Genomic DNA, 12,428 nt, shown 5'->3' with positions numbered 1-12,428 from the left:
TTGATCCCATTTATTGATAAGAAAACTAGAGTTAAAGAGCTCATCTGAAGTCATACCTCCATTCTTCCACTGATGTACAGGGAGAACATCTACTGTGCCTTGTGATGCTGTAGGTACTTGAGATCCATCACTGAACAAAACAGATTCAAATTTGTACTTTGGGGAGCCTCCAGAGCTGGGACTTGAACCCAGGTCTTGCTCTTTCCCTTTGAATGTTTTTCCCCTTCCCACTCTCTCTTAACAATCTCATCTAATGACCATCACCCTTTCAGGTTGGCCATTATAATGACCAGTACAGCACGCCACTTCCTTAGCTTTGTCAGTGCTTATGAAATTGAAATGATCTTGCTGTACTAAATTTTGGATCTGACACCTTGGGAGTCAGGAGGAAGGACAGTAATATGGCTCTAAGGATTAGCTGCCATGGTCCGAAGTGTGAAATTGAACCAGACTGTGGGGTGGGTCTCTGCAGTGAAGACCGAGCTTCAAGGTGTGGGTGGGGTGGGGGTGGACAGGGGTTGTCTGTTCTCAGCACTTGATGGAGTAGAAAGTGCACATCTGCCTGGTCCCGTCTTGAGATGAGGCTTTCACCATCCTAGGCGGAGTAGTCAGAGGTGCTGCCTTTCCAGAAGGGCCTTGATTGGCAAGTGGAGGCCCCAGCCCTCGGTCTCCATTCCTGGAGCCTTGAAGGGGAGCGCCCCATTGTGTGAGAGTCCTCCCGAGCATGGCGCAGGAAAGAGCAGAGTGGAGAGTGGGAGCTGGGGCCAGACCAGGCTCCCACGGCTCTGCGAGTCTCACAAGATCTCAGAGCAGGCCTGCTGGTGGAGATCTGAGGACCACCTGCATCATTTTGGTGGCGGCATCACAGGGATTAGTACGCTGCTGTCGTGGCCCAGCCGAGATGGGGGCACTTCTCTTTATGAGCAGTCATTTGTTCATTTCACTGCTGGGGGACAGGAAGGTGCTGATAAACAGGGCCTGCATGTCCCCTACCAACAAGTCCATGCATGGAACTTAGCACTCAGAATTGATGATTTTACATTTTGGTTTTGGCTTGTGTCATTTAGGGAGAAAGTTTGTAGGTGAGAGTTTTCTCCTGTTTGTGGGCTTGTTAGAAGAAAATATTCTTTGTGCCGATGATTAATGACTGAGAGGGGCAGGTCTCTTCATCCCCCAAGGGAGGGGGTCTGCTTTCCTGATCCCTTGATGACCCAGCCTCAGTCTCTCTGTGCACCAGTGCTGTGTTTAAATATCTTGGCAGTTTCGGGTAGGGGGGTTTGTTTTGGGGTTTTTTTTGTGTGTGTTTTTGTCTGCAGGATCCCAACAGTGAAAATGATGCGGGGCTTTTAAATTAAACTGATTAAATTTGAGATGATTGTGAGGCCATCAATAACTCGACTCACACAAGAGTAATTGAAGGACTCTATGTTTTGGTCCTTGGCTTCTTTACAAGGGACCCCGGCTCCTGAGAACTCAATAGCCCTCCTTTCCCTGAAATGGCCCATTAAAAGATGCCTATTTGGGTGGTAACCTCCCCATACGTTTTCTCAATAAAGAGAAAAAGATGGGAAGGGGTGGGGGGATGGGAGGCTCTCCTGCATTTAGAGTCGCAGCCCCTCAAAGCCGCCTGGAGCAGACTGTTTAGTTCTGTGTCCCCTGTCGCATTCAGGCCTCTGCATGTTTGGAAGCTTTCTTTAGCTTTTTCATGAGCTTTGACGGCAGATCTCTCAATAGGTGACAGCCCGGCTCTGGCCAGCTGAATGCCCCATCAGCACAATGTACTGCATGTTAATGGCCCCGGCTGGCCCCAGACAGCTCGCCAGGGACAGTGGCTGCTGCGCCGGCCCGGCAGCTGCCTCAGCCTCTAAGATGAGAAGTAACTCAGTTCCTCAAGCTGCCTGTTTGCTTTTTTGCAGATCTACACGGACTGGGCCAATCATTATCTAGCCAAGTCAGGCCACAAACGTCTCATCAAGGATCTCCAGCAAGATGTGACAGACGGCGTCCTCCTGGCCCAGATTATCCAGGTTGTGGGTAAGAGCAGATTTTACGTTGGAAATGGATGAGTTACCGCGGAGGCCAGTCAAGAAGGGGTTGAGTTGGGCAAGAGGGAACGGAACCCTGACGTCTCTGAAAAAAAATGCAGTGTTTCTGTCACATGCATAAACAGTTTATTTGGCTTGATTCTGGGCTCAGGGAGTGTGGGGACCAGCTCACTTTCCCTGGTAAGATCACCTGCATGGCAATCTCGACTTGATCCTCTAAGAAGAAAGACTAGCCATGGCTGGAGGGAAATGCTGGTGATGTGGGGAGGGGCTCTCTGTCCCCTTCTCACCTCTTAGCATTTTCTGGCTTGCTCATTTCCCCTTCATGATGGTGCTTTTTTGTGGATTACTCTGGAAATATTTTAGGGGGAAAAAAAAAGCAGTTCGGTGCTGGTTTATTCCTTTGATTCTCAAAGCATCAGACTCTGCATAGGGCTGTTTCTGGTTTTCATACCAAGGGAAGGAAACTGGAGTGGTAGGATAGCACCTTGGCCGTGTGCTGGGGGAAGAGGAGTCACCCTGGGCAGGCACGTGGGCACAGGCTGGGGACAGCATTGCCTTGGGTCTGAGGGGAAGCGCCTCTGCCTGAGAGCTCAGAGCAGACTGTGGAGGCGGGAGGTCAATTAGATGGCATTAGGCTGATTGTTGTCGCTGGCAGCCTTGGCAGCCAGCTCATGCCAAGAAAGAAAGCGGAAAAGAGGCACAGGGGCCCCAGGCCCTCAGGCATGTGTTGTTATAGAAAAGCTGCTTATCCCTCAAGTGTGAGAAATAGCCTTGCGTAGTTGCAGGTCCGCTCACCTCTGTGGAGATGGTACCTTAAAATACAGGCAGAGGGGCCTTAGGTGAAACTTTTGGACTGTCATTCAAAGATGCTTCCCCATTGTCCTAAGATCAATTCAAGACCGGATTCTTCTGTTGGTCCTCCTTCTCTTTCTCTCCTTTTTCCTTCTCTCTCTATATTGACTGGCTGTTGCTGTATAACAAATTGTTACAAACAATGTCTTAAAACAACATATGCTGACTACCTCACAGTTCCTCTGCATCAGGGGTGCAAGCTCGATTTAGCTGGTTGCCTCCAAAATGCTGCAGTCAAGGTCTTGGTCAGGGTTGAGTTCTCATCTGGAGCTTGACTGGAGAGGGGTCAGGCTGCTACCACTACATCTTTTTTTTTTTTTTTTAAGGGCTGCACCTGAGCATATATGGAAGTTCTCAGGCTAGGGGTTGAATTGGAGCTGCAGCTGCTAGCCACAGCCACAGCCACTCCAGATCTGAGCCACATCTGCAACCTATGCCACAACTTGTGGCAATGCCAGATCCTTAATCCACTGAGCAAGGCCAGGAATTGAACCTGTATTCTCATGAATAGTAGTCGGGTTCTTAACCAACAGAGCCGCAACGGGAACTCCTATTTCATTGTCTATAAAATGGGTGTAGACATGCCTGTTTTATCTGATCTTGTAGCAGTCTTATGAAATACAAGGTAGGTATCAGATTTGAAATGTGTGCTTGGATAATGGGAAGTGTTTCTGGGTAGCACTTGGTAGCCACTGCCTAGAAAGGTACCTGTAGAAAGATGATGAGGCCTTGGAATCAATAACAGAGTGTGTAGGAGTTCCCGTCATGGCACAGTGGTTAATGAATCTGACTAGGAACCATGAGGTTGTGGGTTCGATCCCTGGCCTTGCTCAGTGGGTTAAGGATCCGGCGTTGCCGTGAGCTATGGTGTAGGTCACAGACGTGGCTTGGATCCTGTGTTGCTGTGGTTCTGGCGTAGGCTGGCAGCTATAGCTCTGATTTGACCCCCTAGCCTGGGAACATCCATATGCTGCGGGAGCGGCCCTAGAAAAGGCAAAAAGGCAAAAAGACAAAAAAAAAAACAGAGTGTGTCATGATTAGTTACGTCTGTCAGGTCCTAAATGATGTGAATGGTAATATGTATCACAAATTGACTAAGCATAGTGTTACAGAAATATAAACTAACACATTTTTTTTTTTAAATCATTGCTCAGGAGGATGCCTTCCTGAATCTGTTTGGATGAGATGAACCTCCCTAGACAGTGACCTCTCTAGACCTGAGCTACTGATTTCAGTGGCTCAAGTTAGTACCACTGAGGCAGGGTGCACCTCAGGCCACCAAGTGGCTTTCCCCCAGGCCTCCAGGAGGGGCCTCCTCTGGCCAGCGAATCCCTACCAAATAAAACCAGAGGGCAGCACAGGGATATCTACCCTTGACTGTGCCATGCTCACACCCTCTGCTCTGGGTGTGGAGAACAGAGGCCCAGAATAGAGGGAGATGAAAAGGCAGCTAAACATAGGAGGCTCCTCCATGATCTCTTCCCCAGCTTGTCTGTCAGCCCGTTCGGAATGTCTGATCTCAGCATGTCTTGTGAACACAGGTCTCTTGCTAAGGACCTGGTGGCAGCACTGTCTGACTAGGAGGCTAAACTGCTGATCACTTACATTCTTTTTTTCTTTGCTTTTTTTTTTTTTTTTTTTTTTTGGCCGTGCCCACAGCATGTGGAAGTTCCTGGGCCAGGAATCAAACCTGAGCCACAGGGAGTTCCTGCTGTGGCTCATCAGAAATAAATCTGACTAACATGCATGGGGACGCAGGTTTGATCCCTGGCCTCTCTCAGTGGGTGAAGGATCTGGCGTTGCCGTGAGCTGAGGTATAGGTTGCAGACTTGGCTTGGATCTGGCGTTGCTGTGGCTGTGGTGTAGGCAGTGGTGACAGCTCTGAATCCGATTCAGCCCCTAGCCTGGGAACCTCCACGTGCCTCAGGTGTGCCCCCCCCCCAAAAAAAAAGCATGCATGAGAACCTGAGCCACAGCAATGACAACACCAAGTCCTTAACCGCTAGGCCACTAGGGACCCCAATGATCAGCTGTACTCTTTACATTTGAACTCTCTGCTCTCCTCCACACATGTTAAAAGAAACCTATTAAAAGAAAATATAAAAAATTAATGTGTACATGTTTTTAATATATACATTGATGTGTATGTGTATATATACACACGTATGTGTGGCTGGGGCGGGGGCTTGTATATGTCTCTATTCTAAGATTTTCCCAGAATTGGAATCCTAGTGACCCCATCTTGGCTGACAGAATTCTAGTGGTTACAGTTGCTCTTTGGCTGGAGAGCTCCTACTCATTCTTAAAAAGTCACTCTGAGGAGCTCCCATCATGGCGCAGCAGAAACAAATCCGACTAGGAACCATGAGGTTGTGGGTTCGATCCCTGGCCTCACTCAGTGGGCTAAAGATCCGACATTGCCATGAGCTGTGGTGTAGGTCAAAGATGTGGCTCGGATCCTGCATTGCTGAGGCTGTGGTATAGGCCGGCAGCTGTAGCTCCAATTGATCCCTAGCCTGGGAACCTCCACATGCCCTGGGTGTGGCCCTGGAAAAAAAAAATAATAAAGACAAAAAGTCAGTTTTTCTCCAACAACCTTCCTGGCTCCCCCAGGCAGAGGTGGAGAAACCCTCTTCTATCATTCCACTGAGGGCTGTCTTGGGCCTCGGTCTCCCCAGGCCTAGGTCTGAGTCATGATGTTCCTTTCTGGGTTTACAGGATTTAACATGGCACCTAACACGCAGCGATGTTCAAGCTGAGGCGATGAGGAAGGAGAATTTCATTCACGGCAGCTCTCACTCCCTAAGCCTGGGGTAGATTGTTTCCAACAGGTGGCCTGGGTGTTTCCCCTTCTCAGTGTTGAGTATCCCTCTAAACTATATGTCACCCCCTTCTTTCTGGGATTCTGCTGCAGCTCTAAGATTTGGAAGGGACTTTTTAAAAGCCTTGACCTGGAGTTCCCATGGTGGCTCAATAGGTTGAGAACCTGACTAGTATCCACAAGGATGTAGGTTCAATCCCTGCATCGCTCAGTCGGTTAAGGATATGGCATTGCCCTGAGCTATGGTGTAGGTTGAAGATGCGGCTTGGATCTGGTGTTGCTGTGGCTGTGGTGCAGGCCAGCAGCTGCAGCTCTGATTGGACCCCTAGCCTGGGAACTTCCATATGCCATGGGTGTGGCCCTCAAGAGAAAAAAGAAAAACAACCTTCAACCTGATAGGTGAATTGGTTTTGTGAAGAGCCATCAGCAGATTCTGTTAAATCTTCCTGTGTGGGCAGCTTACTTCCTCCTCAGCCAGTTCTAAGGATGGAGTGTTAGAATTCTTTAAAAGATCTTCCCTTGTTGAATCAAAATCTGCTTCCCCTCGGTAAAGGTCTTCTTACAAGTACTAGTTCTTCCCTCCGGGGCTCCAGAGAGCAGTCTAATCTCAGACAACTAGAACATCAAAGTAATTGACACGGGTTGTGGATTATGACCATGGAATAAAATAAGAATCACAAATCTATACCGATGGTTAGATAAATAGACGTATCAGTGGAGGAGAAGAGCGGACTCAGCTGTACTGACTGGAAATATGAACAGGAGTTGCAGGTGTGATGTAAAGATTAGTTACGGCAAGAATCATCAGTGGATGCTTCAATCTAGAGGAAAAAGTTTGATGAAGAACCGGCTATTTGCATGATCTCAAAGTGCCTCCCCACTGATGGCTTGTTGGTTGCAAAGGGAAATATAGTAACCACATGGGAGAGTCAGGTGTCATGACCAGGTGATCAGAATTATGTCAGTGGTGAGGAACAGCTGGATGTCACATGCTTCCTGATGTGGTGCCCCCCCCCAAAAAGGCAGCATCACTTAATGTTGCATTCCACTCAGGGATGGAAAACCTGAAACCAATCATGAAGCATCTCAGACTCAAATTGTGGAACATTCTATTAAAAAATTGGCCTGAGTTTTTCCAAAATGTTGGTGCTGTGAAAGACCAGGAAAAAAAAAAGAAAAAAAAAGAAAAAAAAAGGCTGAGAAATTGTTTGAGAAGAAAGGATTACTAAAGAGACCTGACAACTAAATGCACTGCATGATCCTGGACTAGATCCCATACAGGGTAATAAAATGCCATAAAGGACATCTTTGAATCAATTGGCAAATGAAATGATAGCAGTGGTTTCTGAATTTTAAATTAGGACCATGAGATAATCTCCTTGTTCTTTGGAAATACACCCTGAAAAGAAAGGATATGATCTATGCGACCTACACTAAAGTGATTCGGGAAAAAAGAAAATGTGTACCTATAGAGGGAGAGAGGAAGGGAGAAAATGAGAGTGGTTGATGGTATATGGGAATTCTCTGTACTGTTCCTGTGACTTTCCTGTAGGTTTGAACTTATTTCGAAATAGTTAAAAGAACACATCTAAATGAAAGTCCATGAAAACTTGCATGCAGGGAGGTTGTCCTTTTAAGGGACAATCTCTTCCCAGCCCTTGGAGGGAGGAATGTTAAGCATACTGATTAAGGACCAGTGGTGCAATGAGACCTGACCCATGATTGGAAAGATAGAGGGGCGGCGTTGGGAGGGTGGGAATCAGGAAGAGGTTCCTCAAGGAATTTATCTCTAAGCCAAGACCTCAGACTTGGAGTTAGCTGTGGAGGGCTTTCCTGGCAGAGAAAATAGAGTGTAGAAAGGCTGGAAGGGAGCTCCTATTGTGGCTTAGCAGATTAAGAACCTCACATAGTCTCCATGAGGATGTGGGTTCAATCCCTGGCCTTGCTCAGTGGGTTAAGGATATGGCGTTGCCACAAGCTGCAGCATAGGTTGTAGATGCGGCTTGGATCCAGCATTGCTGTGGCTGTGGTATAGGCCTGTAGCTGCAGCTCCAATTCTACCCCTAGCCTGGGAACTTCCATATGCTGCATGTGCAGCCTTACAAGTAAAAAAACAAAACAAAAACAAAACATTGGCAACTAGAAAGCCAGAGGCTCAACAAGGCAAAATAAGGCATGGCTGCCAGGTACAGACAGTAAATTCTGGGCTTTAACCTTAGAACAACAAAGGGCAGTGGGTTGAGGAGTTGATTTTCAGGTTGGGGATCTTACCTCCCCCTCAGTTTGTTCTAATGATGGAGAGTTGGAATCCTTTGAAAGCTAAGGCATGTAACTCGAAGGAAAACCTGAAATGCTCTTCTCAGGCTCTGCTCCCACCTAAGTCTTCATCTACCCCAGATGGCTCCTAGGCTCTAGCCCTCTCTCTACCTGTCCACCCAAGAAGCTGGTCTCCCCAGATGGTGGAGTTATTTGGGGCCCATACTTTCCCATGCTTGCCTTCTGCCCATTTGGCAGAAAATAGACCTCTTGCCGCTGCCTCTTAGTGCCCTTGCTTTCGTGACTGTGGGTTGGGTGTCTGTGTTCAGCTTCTTATTAGTGTGATTATCTTCTTGAGTCATGAGCTGCCCGAAGCCGGCAGTTGCCTGCCAGCCCATCACGGTGCCATGTCCGTGAGTTATTAGAAAGGTTTACGAGGCCTGGATAAACAGCATGAATCAAGAGGGAGAGACAGGCGTCCCTCCTCCTGCTTACATTGCTGTCATTCAGGGAGGATGCCAGAGGGCTTGGAGGGAGAGAAGGGGTGGGAGAAGGGGAGGAAGGAGGGAAGGGGATAAACAAAAGAGCATGGGAGAGAAGGAAGACGCCAGGACAGAGAGGAAAGGATTTCCCAGTAGGGTGACGAGAGCTGATAGCTTATCTTCCACCACCATTTGGGTGGCCCCTGGGCACAACTTGGAAATGCAGACAACACGCAGGACTCCACCTTCTTTCTGTGGATGACCTCCTACCATGGCAAGACCTTGGGTAAGTCATTTGCCTTTCAGTGAGGGCAGCCAGGTTCTCCTTCTATACGCTGGCAGGGCTGCCAGCTGCCCTGTGCACACGCGTAGACGCTGTGCCTAGATGCCTGGGCTGTTGAAATGCTCTAAGCCTTTCCAAGGAGGTCTTTGGAGAAGTGATGAGCTTGATGCTGTACTTCTCCAAATGTGCTGATGCTTTCCAATGTCGAACCCTTCACCTTGTGTGCGGACAGGTTACCACCTAAGCCAGCTGAGAATGTTGTGAACGTGCTGGAATAAATAAATTGCCATTGGCACTTAGGGATGCCAGTTTTAATCCCAGTTGAGGACTTTGGGGGTCAAAAACCTTTGCATCTTTCGTTATCTGCTTTGGGCTGTGGCCAAAGACCCCCTACTCTGAGTGAATAAATTCAAATCTGAAGACTAAGCTCGCCTTCTTACCAGCAGAATTGGAGCTGCTATTATGGCTCTAAGTATTCATGATAACCATTGAGATTTTTGAGAATTTGAGTTCTTGAGGAATTTGAGTTCTTTGAGTACTTGAGGAAGTATTTAAATCACATGAAATTGGAAGCTAGGAGGTCCAGACTTGTTTTGCATTTTTATTAAGCCTTTAAGTTTGGGTTTAGTCATGATGGGTCTCTTCCCATGTTGTCTTTAGAGGATCATTAATGGGCTCCATCCCACTGATTGATTTTGAATGTTGAGAAGTGACAGCATTAGGCTAATGAATTCAGGGAGCACCTGACGGTGATTTAGGTGACAAACCACGAGAAGGAATTAGAAGGATAATTAGACCAAACCCCTTGGTGTTGCTTATCCAGAAGGTATATAAAGAATCTTTACAATGACTTCTCAGGGTTACAGTTAGCCATCCTTCACTTAAATGAGCACTAATGAACTGCCATACTGGGTATTTGTCAGAATCTGATGACTTATGACTTTGGCCATCATGAGTGTCCAGTTGTAAGATACCTTGAGTGGCCTTGATTCTCGAAAGCCACGTATATATTCTTCAAGTCTTATATATCAAAATCCAAGGTCAGAGTACAAACCTGCCCTAATTTCCCATGTTTGAAGGCGTGCCATTTGTCAAGGATCTTTCTTCCTTTTTATCTTCAATATGTGTGTTTATGTGTACGAGTGAAAGGGCAGCTGTCTCAAAATAACAGCAAAATTTGATTGTTTGAAATGTTCAGAATAGTCCTTCGTTCCCCTCAATAAATATGTATTGAGGGGCTACTGTATGGTAGGCACTGTTCTGAGCTCCGGGGTGACAGTAGAAAACAAAGCAGACGAAAATCCTCATTCTTGTGGAATTTACCTGCTAGTGGTGCCTTCTGGCTAGTTATATTTTCCAGTGAATTGAACAAATATCCATGAGTTATCCCATGCATTGGGCATCTTTTACCTGCTTTTAAAAAGGCTTTATGGCATTTCTTTGGGGAGGAGGGAAAAGCCGTGGAAGAAGCCTGTCCCAGTGTTCTTTAGAGTTGAGAAAACTCAGTTGACTCTCTGAAGACAGAGGTCTTCCCAGGAGGATCATAAGCCTGAATATCTATTACTTTGGGCACATTCTAAAGAAGCTATTGATGAGGCTGAATGTATACTGACTAGGCTGTCTTCTGGTAATTAGATTTTAAAAGCATTTCCTGCCACTAGCTTGCTTTCTTATTTTTTATTTCTCTCTCAAGGTAGAAACACTAGAGAAAAAATAAACCCACTTGAGGTAACAGTGGATTATATTTAGGTTCTAAAACCTTAATATCATGGGACCCTTTGATTCTGTTACCTTTTCAGGCACTTTTCAATGTCCTTTCTCTTTGTGGAAGTTTTAGGCATCATAGTTGGTAAAATCTGATGTAGGAATTCTCGTTGTGTGGCGTTCCCGTCGTGGCTCAGTGGTTAACGAATCCGACTAGGAACCATGAGGTTGCAGGTTCCATCCCTGGCCTTGCTCAGTGGCTTAAGGATCCGGCGTTGCCGTGAGCCATGGTGTAGGTTGCAGACACGGCTCGGATCCTGTGTTGCTGTTGCTGTGGTGTAGGCTGGAGGCTACAGCTCTGATTCGACCCCTAGCCCGGGAACCTCCATATGCCGTGGGAGTGGCCCAAGAAATGGCAAAAAGACAAAAAAAAAGGGGGGAATTCTCTTTGTGGTACAGAGAAAATGAATCTGACTAGTATCCATGAGGATGCGGGTTTGGATCTGGGTTGCTGTGGGTTAAGGATCCGGTGTTGTTGCGAGCTGTGGTGTAGACTGCAGATGCAGCTCAGATCCCACATTGCTGTCAGTGTCATATAGGCTGGCAGCTACAGCTCCAATTTGACCCCTAGCCTGGGAACTTCCATATGCCGTGGGTCTGGCCCTAAAAAGCAGGGGGAAAAAAAATCTCATGTAATATACATTTTTTTTAAAAATTCAGTTTTACAAGCATCTATTGAGACCTAAGATACAAGTGTGAAAAATGAAGACATGTCTACAAGGCTGAGGGAGGCAAGAAAAAGAGTTACACATTGGGTGATCAATAGCAAAGTAGAGGCAGGTTCAGGGTGCTGAGAGAGCAGAGGTCTGAGTGAGTGGGCATTATCCTTCTGGGAGTAGGGGTAGGGTATAGGGACGTGGGGTCAGGGAGGAATCTCATAAAGGCTTCACACAGGAGACAGATCAGTCGTTCTTTACTGTAAAGTCCTGGCTGAGTTTCTGATGAAGTCATCGGATGGAGACGTCAAAAAGGAAAATTTTGTTTTACATAGACAATAAGTATATATTATGGGGTTTATGATGGCTCCCATACAGTGTGCGCTAGGCAGTGCCCTAAGCATTTTACTGACATCACGTCGTCTTCTCACAGCTCCTCCTGTGAAGTAGGTGGTATAAGCTCCATTTTATGGGTGAGGAAACTGTAGCCCAGAGAGGTTGTGTTACATGGCTAAGATCACACAGCTCAGAAGCTGTACATCTTGTCTTCAAACTGGGGTATCTTTGCCTTCAAGCCACTTCATATACTGCCTTTCTTGGAGCACTCAGATGCCTTGGGTTGTGTCCTGCAAGGACTTCTCCTTGCTTAGGTACATTCACCATGAGAAACCAGGCCTTTCTTCCCTGCTATTATTTGATTTTCAGCTAATTCAGTCAACCTCTTTCTATCGCTTCTCTAAGTAGATAGGCACTGTTTTGATTTCAGTAGGGTGTGTTAGATCTAGTCTGGACTCACTATATGATGGAGGATGTGCCATTTTTAAAGTCTCACTCTGGTGTCTTTCCATTTGCCACCACTTTGGGGATAGGATCGGGACAAACAAAAGCAATCTTAGTATTTCTGGCTAAAGATAGGGTGAGATCCTCTCATCTATGGCTTTTGTCTCCAGGAGCCAAGTTATGGCTGGACCGTTCTGCCCCGAGGACCCCATCTTTTGTGGGGAAGTTGTAGTTGCGTTTTAAGAACCTGAAGCACAACCTATTTCCAAGTCTCCAAACATTTCCACCATGCCCCATTACTACAAGACTGTCGTCAATGCAGTTGTCTCTGCCTTAGATGACAGCGACCTTGCCCCAGCTGTCCCTGGAGGACGGCGGCTTGATGAGTAAGCCCTGAAGCTTGCTAGACGCGTCTCAGCCATTCACATGCCTGTGTTGGTTGGACAAACCCCAGGATGAGCCTTAGGATTGGCTTGGCCTCAAGGG

The 12,428-nt window shown here is 46.9% G+C and overlaps 1 protein-coding gene across 1 annotated transcript in view; it reads left to right on the top strand.

Moving 5' to 3' along the window:
- Positions 1–12,428, top strand: part of NAV2 (neuron navigator 2) — a 365,905-nt gene that overhangs the window by 66,204 nt on the left and 287,273 nt on the right. The window contains exon 2 of the mRNA XM_047776141.1: positions 1,917–2,034. Within this exon, the coding sequence (XP_047632097.1) occupies positions 1,917–2,034 (118 nt within the window). The remainder of the gene's footprint in view (positions 1–1,916; positions 2,035–12,428) is intronic.

Source organism: Phacochoerus africanus, chromosome 4 (assembly GCF_016906955.1).
Source record: "Phacochoerus africanus isolate WHEZ1 chromosome 4, ROS_Pafr_v1, whole genome shotgun sequence".
Lineage (NCBI taxonomy): Eukaryota > Metazoa > Chordata > Mammalia > Artiodactyla > Suidae > Phacochoerus > Phacochoerus africanus.
This window is presented reverse-complemented; position numbering and strand designations above follow the sequence as displayed.